The sequence below is a fragment of the Protopterus annectens genome, chromosome 8.part1 (assembly GCF_019279795.1).
Source record: "Protopterus annectens isolate FY-2018-M chromosome 8.part1, PAN1.0, whole genome shotgun sequence".
NCBI lineage: Eukaryota > Metazoa > Chordata > Ceratodontiformes > Protopteridae > Protopterus > Protopterus annectens.
In genome coordinates, this window is record NC_056742.1 from 263,968,915 (window position 1) to 263,993,394 (window position 24,480).

Here is a 24,480-nt window from a genome sequence, read left to right on the forward strand (position 1 = left end):
CTTGAGCTCATGATGGCCCACTTTCCATACAATGTGGCACAGCCATGAAGATCTGACACATGCATAGCTTCTCACTCTGTAAATCCAAGAGAGGACTGAATGAGTAGCTTAGTGAGCTGGACAGCAAATTCCTCTCACCTGGAATGAGAACTGTTGAAACAGTAATGTCTCTATCAACTGCCCGCTGTCAGATATGAACTCTCTCCTCACAGAGAGTATTACTATATTTTCCCTTTACTTGCTTAGGTACCATAGGACTGATTTATTGTTAGACAAAATGAAGAGGGTTCTTAGAAACTGTACCATCTCCAAAGCCTTCAGGCAAAAATAACTGCTCATACAACTAATATGAAGCCTCCTTCACTGAGGAGCGGGGGGCTACTTCCTTTGAACTGTGTATGCACTGAGCTGAACTCTCTACTGCCCCATCCAAATATCCATCATCAGGACTTAACAATGGTTTCACTGCAGCAATGGGAGACCCACCTAGACATCTGTAAGAAAACTGCACCCCTCCTAGTTTTTAGGATGGGGGCTGGCACCTGAAAGAGTTATGAACAAGTGGTAGCTCTCTGCAAGAAACAACACACCACAATCCATGGCAATGCCCAAATTCTCAGATGTGCAGGTGGCATCATGAAAATAACAATGGCCATATCAAAACTCCTACTTGGAGGCTTGGCCTGAAAACTCTACTGTCACCCTCCAAGCTGTCAAAGGAATGGCTTTCTGGGCCCTCTCTATGGCAGAAAAAGCAGACACTGTACAGTCCAGTTTTACAACAATAAAAGCAATAATCTAAGTTACGCAACCTTTAAAGTGTACTACTGAACTGCATCATGTTTGCAGTTAAATAAATTCAAACAGAAATGTTCTTTACTTCATTGCAAGATTTTCTATACTTTTCTTTTGATACTTCCTGTACTTTTGGACTAAGAAATTGCTCCACTGAAATCAGAAGTCTACTTGGGTAAAAAAAAAAAAACAAGAACAAACCCTCAGGGGTGGGAAAAAAAGTTTCTCCCAATTTATGGTCATCCTAAGGGGCTGTGTCCATGGAAGTACCAAATGAAGAGACATTAGCAGGAAGCCCCTTGATGGGGCAATCAGAAGCCAGCCATCTAGGTTGGGGATTAAACTGAAGTCCTTTTCTTGTAAGACACTAGCTTGTATACACATTATACACGTTGATAAACACTTGGTACACAAGAATGTCCAAAGGGCAGCACTTTGTGTTGGAAGCCACACTTGCCCAGAGTAAAGGCAAGAACCCTCTTTTGTGGGTTCATACAATGATGTGTCAAAAGATGCCCATCATGTCCACTGACCGCATTCAAACATCAAACATTAACAGATGCATAATTCTCTTGTTGGTCAACATCTGCCTCAAATACTGGAGGCCTTGTATGAAATTACTTAAGTCTAGAATGGGACAAAAGACATTCATCCCCTATGAACAAGAGAAAGACAGGAGTATAACCCCCACTCCTGTTAGAAAGGAGGTACAGCTTCTAGAACACTGAGGTACGGGGACTAAGTTTGTTCAAGAAGCCCTGTGTAGATTGCCAATTATCTATTAGAGTACCTAGCAGCTCTATAATGAGGCTTATCAAAGTAATGTACTGAACTTGGTAGTCCTTATGACAATTCCCCAAGTTGGGGTAAAGTTAAAGATCCACCCCATGGTCAGCCCTAGAACAGAGTTGTAATTGTGACTGCTGGACTGGTAAGGTAATCTTCTTGGAAATGCAGCAAGCATAGAAAGGGGAAGGCAATGAAATGCTTCAAAGCATTTCTCAGTCTACAAGGAGGATTCTTGCTCATCTGGGGATGGCTGGCTTAAAAATGAAAGAGGTAAAGGGGCATATAGGGACATCACAATGCCGCGGTGGTACAGCATTAGCGTTATCTCACAGCAAGAGGTTCTCCCATTCGATTCTCGGCTGGGCTTGGGAGTGCCTTCTGTGTGGAGTCTGCATGTCCTCCCCGCGGTTGGGTAGCGTTCGAAAGACATGCGTGCGTAAATGGGCATACCTTCGTTGAAGGTTGGGCGTCAAGCTGGCACCTTGGCATTTCGTAAAAATCTACTGCCAATCATTAACGGACCAGAGTTCCGCTGTGGCAAACCCTTACCGGGAAAAGCCGAAAGAGAAACAACAACAACAACAACATGGGTCATAAGTATTGGTAAATGACTTTTTTTTTTTTAATCTTTAATTTTATTTATTTGTGGACCAGGTAAACATACTGGATACAACAGTTCCTTCTCAGTTTGTTCATAAAGAACTGTTTGGTTAAATGACTTGCTCAAAGTCACACAGTGGGCAAAGGAAGACAGAAAGAATCAAACCCTGTATCCCGGACACAAAATGCAGCTTAATAAAAGATCAGAGCTTTAGCATTCTGTGCTGGCAGATTCTGATACAATCAAAGATCAACATATGTTCTCTAATTTCTCTTAAGAAACTTGCTCACCAGATTCTGGGAAGGCCTGATAGAGAGAACTTCCAACCCTGAATTGGGCATTCAGTATGACATATTCTGAATTCCTTCTTCAAGGAAGCTAGAGTCAACCAAGCTAACCCAGCAGAAGCATATTTCTGAGCCTGTAGCTCAAGCCAAAGTATATGCAGAGTCACAACTGCAGCAGGCTATTATGGTCCTAGCATAATGGGTGTTGGTTCTGGGACCAAGAGATTTCTGATTATCAATGCATCTTTCTCATATGAAGCCTTGACAGAGGTTCCTTGAGAATCATAGATACCATGAGTCTCAGAATCTTAAGGTCCTCCCTCTCACGTGATCGAAGTCTGAATGGAAAAAACTGGAAAAGATCTAAATACAGATCTATTTTTTCATGTGGAAGAAAAGATCTTTGTATTGTGCTGTCTAGCAGACACCCCAGGAACACAATCCTGTATCATGGAGTCAAAAAAAGACTTTTGAATGTTCTCTTGGAATTCCAGCCTGCATAGGAGATCTCACAGCCAAGTGAGAGATTCCTGTCACTTTGAAAGACTCTGCAAAAATAAGCAAGTCAATATAAATATGGGACAATGTGGATACCTTGTAACCTGCAATGGTCTAGAAGTGGAGCTAGACACTTAATGATCACTTGGATCAGTGGACAGTCCAAAGGGTAAGGGCACAGAACTGATAACAGAATCCAGACACAAAACCTTAAGAAATGTCTGAAGTCTGGATGGATAGGAATGTGGTGATAAACATCTTAAATCCAAGGTTACTGAAAAGCTTAAATGAGGAAGATGGGCTAAGAGATTGTGTAGTGAAAGCATTTTGAACTTGGGCACCATCACAAACTAGTTTAGGAAAGAAAGATCCAGAAATGGTCCCCAGACAGTTTCTTTTTTTGGCACCAGAAACACTAAGGAATAAAAATCTCTTCCCCAGTGGGAAGAAGGAACTGTTTCTATTACCCTCTAAGAAAGTATGTGCTGTAGAACATGAGGGAATGGAGTGGTTTAGTCAGAATGATGTGGAATACTTCCCTGAAGAGTAGGGAATGCAGTGCCATCTGTACACCTTCTGAAAGAAACTTGGGAACCATTTGTCAAACAACCTGTTGCCAAAAAGAGAAACAGGTTCACAGACAAGTAGTAGGCTAGCTGCCTTTACGGGCCATTTTAAGCCAAGTCAATTTCAATTTTTGTGCTCAAAATAACCTATTCCATTTGGTTATTGATTGGCCTTACCCATCCCATGGTCAATAATTACATATTACCCCTAACGAAAATAACTGGGATCATACCATCGATAATTTAAGAGGCCCCATGCATGGGATAAAGTATTTAAGAGCTGCAGTTGTCCATTTGCAGTACAGTGGGCAGTCCTGGGGTGATTTTCTATTTCCTATCCATACATCTAAGTTGTACTTGAAAATGGACAGAGATAAACTTTGTTTTATGTGGATGGGGAGTCCTTTCAACAGCAGTGGTATCCACTATGAAATATACCTGTACAACCAAACAATTTTGTTGATATTGCTGAAGAGGTTTGAAGGGCCTGGCATCCAAACTTGTCTTTTAGTCAGCTCAGCTCAAGCTGACTAATAGTTTGGATGCATGGAATGTGCCCTGAAGCTTTGGAAACTGGCTGGCTGTTACATCCCGTAGAGAATATAACCAACAAAGCTTAGGCTACTGCCAACAGTGATCAATATGAAGAACATCCAAAGACACCCTCTGCTCAGGTAATAAAGGCACATGCTAAGCACAGGAGGCTTGGGTAGAATGCTCCTGGCTTCCAGTATTCTGGACCTGTGTCACGGTCACTCTAGGGACTACTGTCTTGACATCAAGCCAGTGTCAGCAGTGGTCCAGCAAACTAAACAGGGGCTGAGGGCAGTAAAAGTGGTCCTACCCGCCACAGCTACACTCCAAAAAGCAACTTTTGATTGGAAAACAAGGGGTGTGCATGCCTCCAGGTTTCTCATTGCCCAAACAAAGCAGAATACTAGTACAGGCTCAATAATTCACTAACTGAGACTGAGCCTGTCACCTGTAGAGAATGGAAGCCATTTTTTAAACAGACATCTGATAAACAGCCTAGCTGCAGTCTACCCTCCATATCTCAGTCTTTTTGGAAGTAGTCCTACAGAACCCTGAGGGTGCACATGGGACTATCCTTCTAATTTCTGCACAAGGGCACATTAACCACAATCATCCTTCTCCTTGTAACGAGGTAGGTGAGGAGTTTTTACCTATGACTTTTGTGGGGGGGAAAGGATGAAATGCTGACATTTGAGGCAGAGCTTTACGTCTTGATTTTCTCTCCGAGACAATGCATTATTGATGCAGTCTTAATTCATTTAGTAATCAAATATGGAATAAGTCACTTTAGATTTTGGTACATAAAGTGGAAACTTTTCAATGATGTATGGCAAGATCAAGATCCATCCTACAAACATGGTATTTCAGTGAGTACGAGCCATCTTACAATAGAAGCATAATCATGCAAGCCCCTTGACTATGGGATCCTCAAGAAAAAATATGTTTTATGACTGTGGAGGAGTATCGACTCCAATGTAGGACCCACCAAACGGTTCTCAATGTTAGATCTGCCCATACCTCTGAAGTGTACCTCATTACGAGGAACGTACCTCATTTGGGGTCTTAAAAAAATCATGTTCCACACTGAAAGGCTCCATTGCAAATTCAGTGATAGGAATTTGTTGACTGATATCCATGATAAACAGAAAAGAATCATATTAATTCATTAAAAGATTTTTCTGGTAAGTAAAACCAGCATATTTTAACCATCCTATGACCTTCCTAGCTGAAATTGTTAGTAAGCTGTTAGCATGTGTTCCACATTTTGCCCATCTGTTCCTCATTACGTAGAAGGAAGGTTGAGAGCTATGGATCTGCCCACCTCTGTAAATAAAAGCCAAGAGAATTGGAAATGCTTGTTTCTACAGCTGAGTGTGGGGAGAACAGAAATGCCTCTTAAGCACTGAATAATATGATCACACAGCATTCGTGGCAGGCCAGCTCTGGCACTCTACAGTGAGGTTGTTAAGAGGAAGAACATCACAATGCATGAATGTACAAAATAGCATATGGTCATCCAGCACAAAAGTTTAGTCTCTGGCATAAAGAAAATATCCTAATGAAACCAGGACACACAAAAATGTGTCTGCAGTGACAAAAGATGAGCAACATATTTATATAATACAATATATACAAAATACAATCTGACAGCACATCAACATGTACAAAAATATCCTAATGAAACAAGAGTGCATCCTCCTCTACCAACTGTCTAAATACTATTCTGAGCTTCAACAAATGTAAAAGGACATCCCATAATAAGTTATGGATTGGGAACTGGATACTGGAGCAAAACAAGCTCCAATAAAGGCAGGAAGCTAGGCCTTCCTTCAGTGAATACCACTGTTGTTTCCACAGTAGTAAGGGGATGACATCATTCACTCAAGTCACACATGCCATGAACAGCTACTTCAAAACTTTCTTTAAAACTGTTTTGCTTTTTAAATCAGAGTACAAGTTCTTATTAGTTGTTACCTCTCAGTGAAGAAGGGTATGTGAAGATTTTTGTCAATGTATGACTAAAAAACTGTTTCACTGAGTTCGGAGGCACTGTACTGCGGTACAGTGAAGCATCAAACACTTGTATCCTGCAAAACAAAAAAATGCATTAGCTAAGACAGTGAAATAAGTAATTCTGTACTAAAGTATGTAAACAAATCATTCTTCCAATACCTAAATTGTAATACTTCCTCATGGTCAACAGCATTCAAAGGTTTTTATGGAATGCCCCCTTCCTGACTATACAACTAATCATGTGGCATAGTGGGCTAAGGCAACAAGCTGCATCTGAGCTACATTCTGCTGACATGAGATTGGATACCCACAAAGCTTCCAAATGCATTTTGTGCAACTCACAGTAATTCACTTAACCAGGTCAAAGGCCTCTGCATCCTTCCTGAGAAATGAGAGATACATATTCAGACTCACCATATCAGATGATGTGCAAGAACATTCTCTACAGTGGGCAAAATATGGTATTTCTTATACTGATACCCCTGGATAAAAAAAAAAAAATCTGAAATCTTTTAATCTCTTGGGATCTGAGACTTGCATGCTTCCACATGGTACATACCGCAATGTCATAGCATCAGACTAGGACAACATGCTCAGTCTTATGTTCTCTATTTCAATCCACACCCGGTGAGCAAACAAACATGAAATAGGAACAAAAAGGAAATTCACTCACATATGCTGGATGACCAAGCAATGCAGACACACAGTGACACCAGCAGGGTCATAAGCACCCACTGCAGAGGGCCTCTCAGTTCAACTGATTTGTTGGCCTCTCAGTTCAACTGATATGTTAAGTAGAAATCTATTATACCCACCTTCAAAAACAAACTCACTAGTAGGTTGGGAAAAATCACAAACAGTAAAAGTAGAACCTCCCTGGGAAGAGTGAGCCACAGAAAAGCCAAGGAGTAAACATTCAGTAGACTATCAAAGCACTGTCATGCCAAATAACACACAGATCCTAAAATAACTGACTAAACAATAATGCTTGGTGAAAATATGAAATAACAACTATGAGGCTGTGAGGTTGTGGCGAAAATATCAACACGAAAACAGCTAACCTGAGCAAATTAGACAACTAGCATGTGTTTCTGAATGCATGCTCTCTTTTTAAATGGAACATGAGAGGACTATGCCCATCCAAGGTATGCATCACTCTTCCCTAGATTCTGTCTCTGAAAAGACAAATGTACTGGTTTCAAACACTCCTGGAGGAAAATGGGGGTTTATTCCTATGAGATACAAGATTTATGTTAAAGACTAAATAGGTTTCCTTGCACATAAGGGCTGGCAATTCAGGTCAGGGTAGCTTCAAAATATGGCACTTTCAAGAACTTCAAAGCCACCACACTAGTTAAGGCAAAAGGAGAATAGGAAACTGGTCAATCGTGTTCAAACATATTAGTCTTTAAAGATAGGTAAAGTAGTAAAAAAAAAAAAAAGTTTGGTTGGTCAGTGATAGCAAGTTCATCTCTCTGCAACATCACAATGTGCAGAGATGGCAAATATAATCACCCTGTGGAATAAATTACAGGCCAAAATCAAAAAAGCACCTGATGTACTAGGTGGGTTGCAAATTGGCTCACAGATAGAACCCACAGTGTGAAAGTAGCAGACTTCAAGTCAGACTGCCGACCAGTCACGAGTGGGGTCCCACAGGGATCGGTCCTGGGTCCTCTCCTGTTTGGCATCTACTTCTAAGAAGTCCAGACCAACACAGAGGGACTCTGGCTGACCAAGTTCACAGATGACTGCAAGCTGGGAGCCATTATTAACTCCACAACTGATGCAGACATCCTATAGAAAGGCCTCACTGAGACCAACGACTGATGTCAAAACCATTGCCTTAAGCTTAACGTCAAAAGATGTGTCGTCATCCCCTTTGGAAAAAACTCAGTTCCCACATTGATGGGAGCCCACTGAACACTGAATGCAGTATATGAGATCTGGGGACACAGGTTGACAGCACCCTCTCCTTTGACCACCACATTGTCACAGTGGTCAGAAAGTCCTTCTATGTGGCACATCTCATTATCAAGGATTTTGCCCCATTTGGCATGTACCTCACTAGACACATGCAACAGCTGGAAAGGCCACAAAAGTACCTCACAAAGAGGATCCTAGGCCTTAAACAAGAAGTTATGTACTCACCATAATGTTCGATGCATGTAGTCCATCCCGCCTTACATTCTTACCCCGGGTTCGGAGCTGAACCTCGGCTCCGACTCGGTCATACTCTAGCTCGAAGTCTTCAATTGGCTCGTGGCTAAGAGGTATCCCATCATGCAACAGGCCCATTCCCCAGATCTTGTTTGCTGCAAGCGTGCACACACACATACTGAGAACAACAACCCCCCCAACCGAAAGGACCACTGACACCTAGAGACTATACCTCCAGGTCCTCAAGGAGGGAGTAGAAGGGAGGGGGGTTAGTAAGAATGTAAGGCGAGATGTACTACATACATCAAACGTTGTTATGAGTACATAACTTCTTGATGTTATGTAGTCCAATCTTGCCTTCATTCTTACCCCTGGGACAACGTCCCTAGCACCTTGACCTTGGATGGCTCAGTGAAAAATACTCTTGAGCACTGTGGAACCAAAGAAAGACCTGCCTCTAGAGACCAGATCTAATTTGTAGTGACTAATAAAAGTATGAGGCGAAGCCCATGTTGCTGCAACACAAACATCATCCATAGACATCCTAGCCTGAAATGCAGTAGAGGTAGCCACAGATCGTGTAGAATGAGCCTTCACTTTAAAGGGTAATTCTTTGCCATTGGAATCATAAATAAATGAGATGCAATTGGAGATCCAGCGAGACAAGGTTACTTTAGAGACAGGAACCCCAAGTCTAATGTCTGAAAATGAGAAAAACAGTTGATCTGACTTCCTGAAATCTTTTATCCTACGTAAATAGAAACGCAATTGTCTATGAACTTCTAGCTGATGAAACTTAAATTTTGCCTTGTTAGAAAATTTAGGAAAAAACACAGGCAACTCAATGGATTGGTTGATATTGACAACAGAAGCAACCTTTGGAATAAAAGAAGGATTGGTTCTTAAGGAGACCCTGTCTTTGTGAAATACCAAATAAGGTGGCTTAATCGATAAAGCTTGGAGCTCAGAGACCCGCCTAGCTGAAGTTATGGCTACCAACAATACTGTCTTCCATGACAAGAATTTTAGGTCACACGTATCTGCGGGCTCAAAGGGAGCCGAAGTGAGCTTCTGTAAAACAAAATTGAGGTCCCATGGCATTACTGGACCAAAGACTGGAGGTCGGAGTAACATTGTCCTTTTGAGAAAGGCCCTACAAAGCCTATGAGAAATAAGGTTGGGCTCATTAGCAACGTGAAAGGTAGAAATCACTGCCAACTGTACTTTAATGGCTGCTACAGCTGATCTCTGACTGAACAGTTGAGAAAGAAATTCTAATACTGCCGAAATAGGAGCTGTATAAGGATCAATATGTCTTTCATGGGCCCAAATGGAGAATCTCTTCCACTTACTGGAATAAATCTTCCTGGTAGAAGGCTTGTGGGAAGAAGACAGAATGTGGACCACTTCCAGGGAAAAATCATGAAGCCTGACTAGGGACAGAACTGGAGCAGCCAAGCTGTCAACTTGAGGGTCTGGATGGAACTGTCCTGATATATGAGTCAGCAGATCTGGATCTTGGTCCAGAATCCAGGGATCGCCCATTAGATAGGGTTGAAGGAAGGGAAACCAAATCTGACGAGGCCAGTGTGACGAGGCCAGTGTGGGGCAATCAGGATAATTTTGCTTCCCAAGGACTGTGCTTTCTGAATTACCTTTGATATCAGAGGAAACAGTGGAAAGGCATAGAGAAGACCGGAGGGCCAATCGTGAACCAGAGTGTCCCTTGGTGTCTCCCTTTCTGGGGGGATAAGGGTGAAGTAGCTGCTGCATTTGGCATTGAGGGGGCTGGCAAATAGATCACAGCAAGGCTGACCCCATCTGCAGAATATCTTCTCCGCAACATATTTGTTCAGGGACCACTTGTGAGGCATTAGGATAGCTCTGCTCAGCCTGTCAGCAATCACGTTGGACTTCCCCGGTATATGCGTTGCAACTAGAAAGCAATGGGAAGACACCGCCCACTGCCAAACTCGAACTGCCTCTCTGCAAAGGGGGTATGATTTGGTTCTTCCCTGCTTGTTCAGATACCACACCACTGATATGTTGTCAGAGTGGATTGCAATTGTCCCTAGAGGGAGAAAGCTCTGAAGTACTTGCAACGCTAATAGCACTGCTCTCATCTCCAAGACATTGATATGCAAATGGGTCTTGTGATCCCGCCATGTGCCTTGGACTGTCCTGCCAAGATAATGCCCCCCCCCCCCGATCTGGGAGGCATCCGTGGTCACTGTGGCAACTGGAGAAGATGGTACAAAAGGCTTGCCTACGTTGAGATTGCTGGCCTGAAGCCACCAGCATAGATCCTGCTTGCACATGTCCGTAATCAGAATAAAATGGGAGAGTGGAAGATACTGTAGTGACCATTGGGCGAAAAGAAGCCACTAAAGAACCCTCATGTGTAGTCTGGCAAGGGGAACTAGCATGATCGTGGTAGCCATGGCCCCTAATAACTTGAGGACCACTTTTGCCTTGATATTCCCCAATGGTAGTAAGGCGTAGACCTGCTGTTGTAGAGCCTGAATTCTCTCTTCTGGTAAGAAGGCCCGCATGAACACTGTATCTAGTTCGGCGCCGATAAAAGTGACACACTGCGAGGGCAACAAGGCAGATTTTTCCCAATTTAGAGCAATTCCTAACCTTTGGCACAGTGTAATGTTGGCGTCCCTGGTCTGTAACAGTAGAAGCCTGGTGGTGGCAGAAAGGAGCCAGTCATCCAGGTACAGAAACACTTGGAATCCCTGACATCTAAAGTGAGCCGTTACCACCACCATGCATTCGGTGAACACCCTGGGGGCTGTGGTGAGTCCAAAGGGCAGGGCGCGAAACTGAAAATGACTGGCTCCCAGCCAGAATCGTAGATGACTTCTCGATGCCCTGTACATCTTGATATGGTAGTAAGCATCTTTGAGGTCGATGGAGCACATCCACACATCTTTCCCTAACAGAGGGAGCATTGACTGTAAGGTGACCATGCGGAACTTGGACTTTTGTACATGTAGGTTCAATCGGCTGAGATCCAAGATGAGTCTCAGATCCCTTGTTCTTTTCGGCACCAAAAAGAATCTGGAGTAAGTCCATAATCCTACTTGGTCTGCGGGGACAGGCTGGATGGTTCTCTTTGAAAGCAACTTTTTTATTTCTAAAGCTGCAGAATCCCATTGACCAGGTGGAACGTCTGGAATTCTCTTGGTTGGCGGTGGAGGAGAAGAGAAGGGAATATGATAACCTCTGGAAATTATCTTTAAAACCAACTCATCTTGGGTGACGTTTTGCCAGGCTTCTGGGAATAAAGAAATGCGACTCCCGACCGGCTCCAGGGACACACAGTCGGGCCTCCTTTCAGGAGCGATGACAGGGAGAACCGCGAAAGGAATCACGGTCCCCCTGGTTACACGGGCCTCCTCTGCCTCTAGGGCGGCATCTACCTGAATTTCCACCCCCTCCCTTGCCTCTGGAGGAGGAATCATTTTGTGCATCCTGAAAAACTTCCGCAACTTCCTGAACCACATTTTCTCACCCTTCTGGCCCTTGGGGTAAGGTCTAGAAGGCATAAAAAAATGGGCACCCACAGCAGACAGGGTTTTTCCTTCCTGCTCGCACCTAGTGAGAGCCTCCTTCACCTTGGTTCCGAACAGCGATGAACCGTCAAATGGGGCGTTGGTGAACGTAGACTTGAAGGCCTCCGCGAAGTTACACAGGCGCATCCAGGAGTGTCTCCTAAGACCGACTCCGGAACCCGCTGCCCTGCTCGCTCCGTCGGCTGCGTAGGAGATCAGCCTCATGGAGGAGTTGGTAAGGGAATTTAGGGTAGACATCTGTGCAATGATCTTCTGTGCCACAGCATCAGAAACGTTACCCTGTAGAGAATCTCCTAGCTCTTTTAGGAGATCTCTCTGGAGCCTTGTAAAATGTGTCAAGTAGTTCAGCGACCGCAGAGTAAAGGCTGCTGAGGTAAATACACCCTTCCCATACCTGTCCATGGCCCGGGACTCCTTGTTAGGCGGATGGATGGCAGATGAAGTTTCAGCAAGTTCCTTCTTGGTGGCTGCTGCCACCACCATGGCATCTACTGGAACGCCTTTCATCAGATATTCCTTGTCTGTGGGAGCGGACAAAAACTTATTGGGTCTCCTAGGGACCAGTTCCACAGTGTCAGGAATTTCCCACACCTTCCGACAGACGAGATCTAGTAGCTCATCGAAAGGGGGAGACACCCAAGAGGTGGAAGGTTGAGACCTGAAAGCCTTCAGGAACACAGACTCCTCATCAGAAGGGGATTTGGAGGGCCAGCCGACTCTCTGCTTCAAGATCTCCAGGATATTTGAAAAAGAGATATCTTCAGAAGACGACTTGTGGGACCCCTCTGACTCCTCGAGGTCAGTGCCCGACGTGAGACTCATCCTGGGAGTCGACGTGTTTCCTCTTACACAATCTCTTTCTGGCGGGCTCCTCAGGCAAAAACTCTGGGGAAATGTCAGAAAGTTGGGGACCACTCATGGAGGTATCCTGAGGCCTTGGGTATCCGCTGCCCATGGATAGAGGGTGACCGGTGACAGAGGGGGCAGTGTGTCAGTGCTGTAGGATGCAGCTGATGACCTGGCCAGCATGCTCCTCATAACCTCGAAGGCTGATCCCCCCTGCTCCAAAGGTCGACTAACCGTAGAGGTAGTAGCCCTCGGCACCAAGGAGATGCGGTCCGAAGCAGATGTTGGGTCCAAGCTCACCCTAGCCGAAGCACCGAGAGGAAGGCTCAGAACAGAAAAAGATCGATCCGAGTCCTCCCCCTCAGGTCCAAACAGGGAACTGTGGACCCTCGACCCTGTGGACGGAACCGACGGGGTCGGAGAGGAAATCAAAACCGAGAAGACAGGCGAAGCTACTGGAACCGACAACTCTGGCTCAGAGGGCCGAGAAAGGCTTGGAGGAGGAAGAACAAAAGATGAAGGGGCCATGGTCTCCGGAGCTGACTGGGTCGGAGCCGAAATCAATTTGGCCAGCACTGATGACTGAAGCAGTTTCTTCATGACTATTAATGTCCTCATCGAAAGGGGCCTCGAGGACCTGCAGGATATAGTTGGAGATGTGGATCTCCCTACAGAGGGAGACGACTGACGTGAAGGAGGAAGGAGAACCCGGTTGAACTGGAGACCGGCTCCAAACCAAAATATTTGTGACCGGCTCCGAAAGGCCGGGAGCCGGTACAGACTTAGTCAATATACCACCTTCTGTCGGCACCAAAGCCAATGGAGCCGAAGAAGAAGCTGTGCTAACAACTTTCTCTGGCAGCTCCGAAGAAACAGACGGAGCCGGAGAGCGCTTCTTAGCAGTCTTTTTGTCCTTTTTAGCTGGAGAGGATATGGTACTGGAAGACTTAATCAAGTCTTCCTCAAAGGAGTGTTTAAGCAGTCCTTTCAGGATGAGCTTGTTCTTCCTCTCCTGTAGCACGTGGGGACTGAAGGAATGACAAAACAAGCAGGACTCTTGGAGGTGAATAGCCCCCATGCAGTACACGCACACAGACTGCCCATCAGTCAAAGACATTTTATTGTTGCATTCAATACACTTCTTAAAGCCCAGAGGCCTGTGTTCTTTAGAATCCTTAGACATGCTGTATAAAGAGTACACACACAAAGGCAAGCTGCAACACCACACTCATACACAAAAAACCTAACTGAACCCTGTGTGGGAAACTAGAGCCTCTAACTAAAACGGCCTAGTAACCGACGGGAACAAAAACTATAGGGAGGACCAGGTCCTCTAATTTAAACGGGCCTAGCTCGAGGAAGATAAAGGCAGGATAACACCACTATCAAACGACAAAGACACTAAAAAGTTGCAAGTAAAAGAAGCACAACTCAAAGACACCACACGGAAAACAATGGGGAGGACTAGGTCCTCTAACCGAAATGGGCCTAGCCCGTGGTAAGAAAGGGAGTGGACAGGATACCAAAAAACGGCCAACGAAAAGGAACGCAACCAGCCTAGAGATACACACACACAGTAGCTATGAAAATAGCCTTTTTAGATCAACAATATCCAAAAATTTTAGAAAAAAAAGTATACTTAGCCACGGCCAAAAGCGAGACCACGTCTGAGCGTAACAAGCGGCAAACAAGATCTGCGAATGGGCCTGTTGCATGATGGGATACCTCTTAGCCACGAGCCAATTGAAGACTTTGAGTTAGAGTATGGCAGAGTCGGAGCAGAGGTTCGGCTCCGAACCCAGGGGTAAGAATGAAGGCGAGACTGGACTACATAACATCACATGTCGTACACAGACTCAAAAAACTCCAGCTATTCCCTGTCTCATATAGTCTACTAAGAGGCGATCTTTGCTTGACTTACAAAGCCACATCTGACCCAGCTCTGTTGGAAATGCTACATCTAAAGAAATCCGAATCCCTCCACACCACACGCTCCAGAGACCTCAACCTCATTACCACAATCAACAGAACATGCTGGAGGTACAGGTTCACAACCCAGAGACTTGCCCATGCTCTGGAATAGACTTTCCATACATCTTAAGCAGAGCATCTCATTGGCCTTCCTCAAGGGAAATCTTGATTAGTGGATGGGAAATAGAAAATTCACCCCGGGGATCACTCCAGTGGCTCTACTTGATAGAGACACTGGGAACTAACGTTGGGTGGCACGATGCCAAGGCACTTCTATAGGCTAGGCTTGTAAAAGCTCCAGGGCCATTAGCCACTTAGTACACGCCTATGAACCTATGTAGTTCAGCATCATCTGTAAGCAAACCAAAAGAGGGTTTAAGGGGCGTACCTTAGTGAACAACCTCCCCCTTTTAGGGGAACAGATAAGACTGAATCTTCCTGGCAGATTCAGTCATCTCCAAGGCATCTACAAATAGGTCAAGGGCAAGCAAAAGATCTAAAGGAGTAACTAGTCCCTGATGTAGACCCTGTCACTCCAGCAGGAGGAGACTTGTACAGCTTGCAGTGGAAAGATTTCTGCAGTGCCAGGGACTTGACAAATTGAAAGCACACCCTTGTCAGACATCACATGGCTAACAGCATTCATATCTGAATTTTAGGCAGTCGTATAGAATCAAAAGGAAATTTAGAAAGGTATACAAGGCTGTTCCTACCAAAAAAATGTATTTATGATCAATTTATTTTGCTCTGATGAATTAAACAGGAGAGGCACAGGTTTGCATTTTCTGATACCCAGTATGTTCCACTCCCAAACACCCTGATCTGACTGGATTCCCTTATTCACAACTCCAGGAAAAGAACTTGAGCATTGACTGAAGAAGCTTCATCAGCTAATGCAATTTCCCTGGAATTCCAAAAGTTGAAAGTGACGTCATAATCTTTGAAGGGAAACGCTGAAGGTCCGTCAGTGGACCAAAGGGGCACAAATATGTGCTGCCCCTGCTTGTTCAGGTACCAAACCACTGCCTGGTTGCCTGCACATAAAAGGAGGGCATTTGGCCTCAATTTCTAAAGGAAATAAAGAAGTTAGTATAATTAGATAACCATGTACGTTATGACACATATCAGTAATGGTATAATAACAATCCTTAACTCATTTAGGTAATATGAAGCGCCCTATTCTTCAGGGGCTTCAACTTTTCTGAATAAAAGTGGAATCCAACCCACTGTGAAACACCCATCATCAGGACATAAGAAAGCTGCTGATAAAGAAAGGGAAGACTCACATTTACAATGCGTCCACCACTCCAAAACAAGGTGAAAGGGGTTTTAACAGCAAGTCTGCAAGCATGTGAAGCCTTGATAGCAACTAACAACTCAATGTCCAGTAAAATATCTTTATCCTCAGATGTGCAAGGAGGAACTGTAAAACTGGGATTGCCAAAACACCCAAGAAGTGCAAGGATATTAGTCTGAGTTACTATGATCCAACATGAGTTGCTAAGACCTCGACATCCTGGGCTGTATATGCAGACGGAATAAACAGCACTGGAGCATGTTCAGCTCTGAGTCAAGGAAGGGAATCTTACCTGGGCCACAAGGGAAGAGAAAATAAAAGATATATGAAAACTTTAAAGTAGCCAATCAACCAGAATGTTTTTGGGTGGTCAAAAGAAATTAAATTATCTAGGGAAACCTTATGCAGATACAGGAAGAACATGCAAACTCCACACATATGGTGACAGGTAATCGGGAATGAATCCTGGACCCTGTAGCTGAAATACAGAGTGCTTAACTGCTGGGCTATTGTGCTGCCGCTATATCGGACAAGACCAGAAAATATACGTCCTGTGTATGGGAACCAGTGAGAATCTGCAATCAATGGTGGGTTCAAGCCAAGGCTGAATTCCTGACAAATCTACCATCAACTAATCATTGAGGTAAGGAAAATAGATATACAAGCATAAAGTTAGTTGATTTGGTTTGGGGTCCTCCTCAAAACGTTTATAAATTGGGACATGTTCTCCAGGTAAACTTGCCCTTCAAGCAACAACCCTTTCAGGGAGTGCTGAAAAAATAAGGCAAAACAACTTTCCCCATCAGTCGAGTTATTTTTTTTCTCCACTGTTGTGCAACTGCAGAGAGGGTATATTTAAGTGTGAAGAGATGTCCCTCCATATGGGATTCAGGAGGGCTTGATCACCCTGCAAAAATAAAAAAAAATAAAAAACTCAGGAGTTCACAAATTCTTTTGATCATTTTTTTTCTAACTAATCATCATTCTATGAAAGAGCTGCTGATCTATCAACATGAATCTCTTCTTCCTGCTACCTTCAGTCGAGCAAATTTTCTTTGAACTTTGCCAGCAATGAAGTGAAATATAGTGCGACATTACAAGCTGGACTACAGGTGGTGCCTGTGCCCTACAATTGATATCTGGACCCAGCCACCGAATTATTACAGCCTAAAACCCAAGAATAAACAAAGTTAAAGTGTGTAAGGATACACAAATATTATCTGCCCAACTAAATGGAAAGAGAAGATTAGTCAGTAGATAGAGGACCCACCCACGTAAATTTACCCTGAAAGACCAATTAGAGTGCATATCTAATACATATATGATACCGGGGGGGGGGTCCCTTTCAGTGGGACTCAAGAGGTGGAAGGTAGAAATATGCTAAAAGACAAGCTAAGAAGGTTGGATCATCACGCACCAAACTACCAAAAGGAGGATTGATTCCTGAAGTCATTATACAAACAACAATGCTTGGAGAAGATGTGAACTGAAAATGACCATGATGCAAATGTCCTCAGTAGAAGCACTTTTAAAGATGTGCATGAAACGGGTATGTGCCTCTAATGGACTGGCCTTTGACAGCAGCATTTTTCCAATATGAAATTATATCTTAAATGAAAACAGAATACTGTTAATCCACTTGGAGAGAGTTTGCTTGGCAACTGCCAGCCCTTTAGTCCCTGTAGCAATGGCAAAGAACTGCTCTAGCTTCCACAAATCAAACTCACTTCAAGTAGAACCTGAGCTGATACTAAGCCCTGTATTTGCAGACATCTCTCCACTGACTTTTATACTAGAAAAGAAAAACGGAACATAAATGACTGGTTCAATGGCAATTCTGAAAAAAAAACTATGGAGGAAAAGTGGACTGATCTTAAGAACACCCAATCCTTGAGCAAGGTCAAATATTCTTCCCTAAAACTAAGGGACTGTAGCGCCAATAGATGACAACCAACAAGGAAACTGTTTTTCAAGAGCCGAACTTCAAAGATGCTGAACCAACCAACCCAAATAGGGAACAAGCAAGCTTGGAAATCACAAAAATCAAGTCCCAAAGTGATATGCATCCACATTGTGCTATTTCTTTTTATAGGTAGTTTTGATCAAACCAGATCATAAGGGGCTGGAACTTGAATTCCCTTTCCTGAGCTTTTCTGGCAAGAAGTACTACTCTCAAGGTCTAGCTGGTTAGTATCCAACCTCCTCTCCAAGAGATGCCATTTTTCTTGCACTGTGAAGGGGAAAGTACAGTTATGTATGTATATTTACCATAAATGCAGATGTTTAGAGAGCATTCACTGTTGCAGTCATGACTTGTGCGATTTCCCGCCGTGGAAGCCCTTGGTCAGCCTGACTACTGGAAAACAATCTCCCTCCTTCAACAGCTGGCAGACTCCCTGACTGACATCAGTATGCTTCGGTACAAGGGGAATCAGCCAGCATCAAGAGCTCAGTTTTTTTTGCTCCCTTAGATGTGTTCTGAAGTCAACGACACTGAACTTATTGAAAAGAAAGGGGCAAGAGGCGGTTCCCCCTGACTTAAGAAGCTTGTTCAAGCCTACCCTAAGGAGTGAGGGAAAGAATACTGAAACAGTGAATACACTCCAACATCTACATTTATGGTAAGTATACACAAATGTACTATGTTCATGACTGTTGCAGCCTAGACTTGTGGGATGACTCCCAAAGTTTTGAAGGGAGGGTTGGCAGATTAAGGACAAATGAGGATGCCCTGCAGGATGACCATGGCAAATTCTGCTCTGGACTTGCAGAAGGCTGATGCATGCTAATGTCTGGTAAAAGTATGCACTGAAGGCCAAGTAGCAGCCTCCAGAATGTCTTTGGTGGGTACCCCTTTTAGGAATGCTGTAGAGGCAGCAGTTGCCCTAGTGGAGTGTGCACTCACAGCATCAAGTGACTTCTTACCATGATGACTGTAACAAAAGGGGATACAGTGAGAGATCCATTTAGAGATGGTTTGCTTGGAGACTGGTTTCCCTTCCAAGCCAGTGGCAAAGGCCACAAACAGCTGGTATGATATGGTCTTTGTTTTGTGAAGACAGTAACGGGGCTGCCTATGCACATACAAGGAGTGAAGAAGCCTTTCCCCTTTGTTTTGTAGTTTGGGGAAGAAGGTAAGCAGATGTATGGCTTGATTAAAGGAGGTGTTTGTCACAACCTTGGGCATAAAGAAGGGGTTGGTCCTGAGTGAGACTGTCGGGGTGGAAGATGAGGAAAGATTCCACTGCCATGAGTGCCTGCAGTTCAGAAACCCTACTAGCAGAAGTGATGGCTATCAAGAAGGTAGTCTTCTATGTCAAGAATTTTAAGTCAGCAGAACAGCTGGTTCAAACAGTGGAAGAGTAAAATTAAGGTCCCAGGGTGGGGCCTGAGAGGCCTTCTCAGTGGCCTGATGTGGATCACCCCTCTAAGAAACTGTTTCATAAAGGGTGCAGAGAAGATAGGAGGAATAAAGAAATACAGAACACCTGGAAAAAATCAGCTACAAAAAGTGAAAAAGAAACACTGACTGGAAAAAGTTCTGCAGCTACCTACAGGAATATATAAAACAATTGCATACAGGCCTGGTTAACATGAACAAAACACTGATGGAGTATATTAACGCAAACAACAAAAGGCTGGAAAAAATAGAAGAAACTTTAAACAGATACATGAGATGAAAAAGATGCAAAAATCAGAGGTCGAAATGAGGAAAAGGCTGGCTGAATATGACAGTGTTCAAGAAGACAGGTTTAAAAAAATAACAGAATTAGATGACAGAGCACATAGGGAAAACATGAAATTTTCAGCTATACCAGTGAAGTTGGAAGGAACAGACTGCATTAATTTTATAAAAGCACAAATAAGCAGCAGTTAGTTGAAAGGGCACATTGTGTGTATGCTTCAAACCTGGCTATAAAAAAGCAACCTAGACTTTTAATAGTAAAGATGCAATCCTACCAGCAGAAGTTGATTTTGAAAAAACTGTGGCAGAACAACAAAGTACTATAAGTGGGAGACAGCAGAGTGTTTGTGGAGAATGATTAGTCATTATATACCAGACAGAAGAGGAGCAAATGTATTACACTACTCAGAGAATGTAGAGATGCAGGTATGAGATTCAAGATTCAATCTGCTGTAGCCAGCTATCATCAAGGTATTCTTCCCTGGAGGGACAACAATCTCTTTTTTGATGAAGTACATTTTGAGGAGGAAATACAAATGTTTGTCCAACAAAAAGCAAGCTGTGAAACAGAAGAAGATTCTGCTTCTTGTTCTTCTGGCAATAAAGACCATAGAGGGACTGAACCTGTGAAACCCTTTCAAATTTTTCAAATGAAAATGTTGGAGAGAAGGAAGGGATCACAAGAGCTGACTAGAACAATCAACAGTACATTGGAAATGAAGAAGAGACAATATTTCAGATATGAATAGTAAAACCAGTAATTTAACATAGTATTACTAAGGCAATAATTATATTTGTGAACTATGACAGAACAAAAAAATCTGGAAATATTGGACTTTTTCAGAATATGTTGGACTTGTGGCGACTCTAAAGCATATGCCCTACTTCATGTAATTAATGTTTGGAGAAGTGCTTTGGGGAGGGGAACGAGAAAGTTAACTGTAAGTAAATATTTTTTCTTAAATAGCACTAATTTTGATGCTCTTCCCCTGGAGGCCAAATCCAATTTGTAATGATTAATGAAGGTATGAGGCATAGTGATTGGCTAAGGAAAAAAAAAATGAGAAAATGGCTAGGAGATAATGTTCACTGAAAACATTCAGGGAGTTTCCCAAGTTAGATAATGTTCTCTGAAATGGTTCAGAGGCTTTCCCAGATGGCAGAGCTATAAAGATAATACAAAACCAATTGGCACCTAGTAGAAGCACAGGCTGCACCATGTATCATTGCATGGATAACCTATCTTTTAGGTTAACTCAAGTCTATAAGTGTAGCTGTCAGTTTGGGACTTTTGTTCCTATTGAGAGAGAGTAAAACGTCAATATCTGAAGGTGCACATTACTTTGTGTGTTAGAATTAAGTTAATAGCTTTTAGGGGGTATTGGGGTGTTTTTTTTTTGTTTCAGAGTTTTCAATAAAACAAGAAGTTTTATAAGATGTGACATAGGCTCAAATGAATATGTCAAGAAACAACTGTATAAAAGTTCAACCTTCCAAACAGTGTATGCATGAAACTCAAAAGCTGGAACGGCACACTTAAAAAATGTGATATACATAAAATGTGTGAATTCAATAATAAGAGTTTGGAGTGAATTTACATATTCCCCAAGATATAAAAACTGGGGTAGGCTAGACAATTTATATTTCACACAAACATATGCATTTATACAATAACAAAAATAAAATAAATAAAAAATAAATAAAATAACATTTAACTGAAGGTCTTGATACGCTTCCAACAACTATTTCAGATCATGTACCAATAATAGCCAAAATAAAAGTACAAGGTAATGAAATAAAAATGAGACATTCGCGTTTTCCCACCTATCTGTTGAAAAGAGACACATTTAAGGAAAGGGTAGTGGAGATTATTCAGGAGTTGTTCGACAGGATAGAAATTTCTTCTGAAAATATAGTTAGGGAGTGGGATAAAATAAGATGGAGTTTATTGGAAATAAAAAAAAAGGAATTATGGTTAAGAAACAACAAGAATTATTTAGAGGGACTGACAAATGTTACAGCATTGCAGAATAGGAGGAATCTCAAAGAACAGGAACTGGATCAATTGCAGAATGCTAAACAGAAAATAAGGAATTACCTTGATAATATACATGAGTTTAATAAGGTTGCTATTAAATAACTGTTTTTTGATAACACTAGATCACAGAAACTTTTAGCACAACTCAGGCAACAGAAAGTAGAAAGGGCTACCACCAAACTTAGGGTGCCTGAAATAAGGAAGGCAACAAGAGATCCTGTAAAGGTATTAGAAATATTTAAGAAATTCTATGAAAGTCTCTATAAAGCAAAGAAATATGAAAATCCAGAAAAGATACAAAGAGAAATGTTTATGGAAGAATTAAATATGCCAAGGTTAGAGGTAGAAGAGACTCGATTACTAACGGTTAGGATAGGAGGAGACGAAATGTATAACCAATCTACACAAAAGCTCCCAGGAATAGATGTTATTCCTGTGGAAGTTTGGAAGTTAGGAGGAAAAACTGATAAAGATCTGGAAGGTTTTAACAGTATTTTAAGGGGAGAAGTACCAACGTCGTGGAAGAAGGCAGTAGCAGCTATAAAACCTTACGAGAGTAAAGAGCCACTAGATCCAGCTTCAAACAGCTCCATTTCAATACTAAACCATGATTATAAAGTGTTTGTGTCTATAACGGCTAAAAAAAACTGACAGACATGGATCAATGTGGTTTTGTCGAGGGGAGGCAAACAACTGACAACATTAACAGAACACTGATGATTCAGAGGGAAACATAATGTAAGAAAATACAATTGTTGGTGGGTCTTAATGCAAAGAAAGCATTTGACAGACTAAGCTGGGACTTTATGGGCAGGGCAATTTGTATTTCCTGAAAAAATTATAAGGTTGATTAGGAGGATATATGAAAGATCGGAGGCGAAAATTAAAGTGGGTGGGGTCCTCTCTGATAATTTCTACTTGAGTTGAGGAACCAGCCAGGGGTGCCCTCTTTCCCCTTAATTATCTGCATTATATTTAGAACCACTGGCAAAGAAAATAAAGGACTCAGAAATTCAAGTATACAATTGGTATAGTAGTCAAGAAAAGTTGGCTTTATTTACAGATGATATTTTATACATGACAAAACCAGAAAGAGACATTACAGTGTTGTGGAACGTTTTGAGACAGTTTCAGATCCTTTCGGGATACTAAATTAATGAAGCTAAAACAAAGGCAGTAGCAGTAAATTATGTACCCACACACAAATTGGTTTGGGAATATCCATATTAATGGGGGCATGATAAAATTAAGTATTTAGGTGTAAGGATTAAAAATGATTCGAGTGTGACAGCTAAAGATATGTGGGAAGAAACTAAACAAAAGATGATACAAAAACTGAGAAAATGGAAGCTTTGTAATATGGATATTGATAAGATACAACCCATTAAAATGTTTTTAGTTCCTTTAGTCTTACACACAGATCAAGCATACTTTTATCAACCAGAGAAGTTATAGGTAGCAATTAATAAAGAGCTGAAGGACTTTATCTGGGAGGGGAAGACTGCAACAGTCAAGTGGGATAAACCGATTCTTTCAGAAGAGGGCGGACTGGATTTACCTAATCTGAATGGGTATATATCAGAGCTACACAGTTAAGACTCCTATACAAAGCACAAGCAGAAGACTATTTCAAAATGGTAAGGGATGATGATGAAACAGGGGGAAGCTCAAGAAACAAGGAGAGACTGGGATTTTGGATGCAGGCCTTTATGGAGAATAACAATAATAATACAGAATATTACATCCATAAAGTACCAGAAAGTATTCTAAGAACTAAGCCAACGTGGGATTGGAAAAAGGAGATTCTGCTGATGGGGATGACTGCAATTAGGGATATAGACAATAAGCAAGAAGGAACTAGAATTTACTGGAGAAAACTGGCAAAGGAAACAGCAAATAAACAGTAAGGGAAAGATGACAGAATGGGAAGACACCAAGAATTTATTTGGATTGCAGGTTAGAGATTGCCTTCCCTATTAAGGCTTGATATCAGAGTATAGGCAAAGAGAAAGCCATAGAGGGGTCCTAAATGAAAGACCAGCACTGGTAGAGTTTTTAGTAGAATCTAGAACAGAAGCTGACATTAAAAAAGGAATAATTAGTAGAGCATATAAAATATTGCATAACTATAAAAATCTATCAGAGGAGGTTAGAAAGGATTGGGAAGAGACACTGAATAAGCAATTCACAAAGAAACAATGGGAGGATATATGTATGTCTCCCAAATATGCAACAAAATCTAGATTTAGGATTTTTGCCTGGAGATGTGAGTGCGGTGAACTGGTGGATTTTAAGGATTCCCTGCTGGATGTACTGTCAGGGATGTTGGGTCGGCAGATTGATCTGAAGAGGTGGCACCCAAAAAAAGCAATTACTAGAAAATGGAAATCAAAATCTAAACCAACTATACTAGAAGTACTGAATATAGTAACAGAGATAAAACTGGAATTCAGCTCTTTAGAAAAGGGTAGGAGCAAACTACATAGGAAAAAATGGAAATTGAGGGAACAGTACATACCAGGGAGGAATGAGGTTTAAAAGGTGACACAACTTAAATTAACTATGTAATGCTTAACTGAAAAAGACTATGTAGATTACAATTGATGAATGTTTGCAACTGGGTGTGTGTCAGTATGGTTTGTGATGTAAAATGCTTGCAACTAGGATTGTGTAGTGTGGTTTGTTTTCATTTGCATAAACGTGTGATTGGCTACACAGTAAGTGATGGTTTTATAAAAATGTTTCTTATTTACAAAAAGGCAGGAATTGAATAATTTATACAATGTTGCTTAGGTTATATGCTATATAGCAATATAAGT

The 24,480-nt window shown here is 42.2% G+C and overlaps 1 protein-coding gene across 2 annotated transcripts in view; it reads right to left on the minus strand.

Annotated features, from left to right (window-relative positions):
* The window catches only part of FANCA (FA complementation group A), a 2,214,801-nt gene that overhangs the window by 1,749,563 nt on the left and 440,758 nt on the right, over nt 1-24,480 (minus strand). For both annotated transcript variants that reach the window (XM_044081851.1, XM_044081852.1), the window contains exon 12: nt 6,045-6,157. In XM_044081851.1, the coding sequence (XP_043937786.1) occupies nt 6,045-6,157 (113 nt within the window). The remainder of the gene's footprint in view (nt 1-6,044; nt 6,158-24,480) is intronic.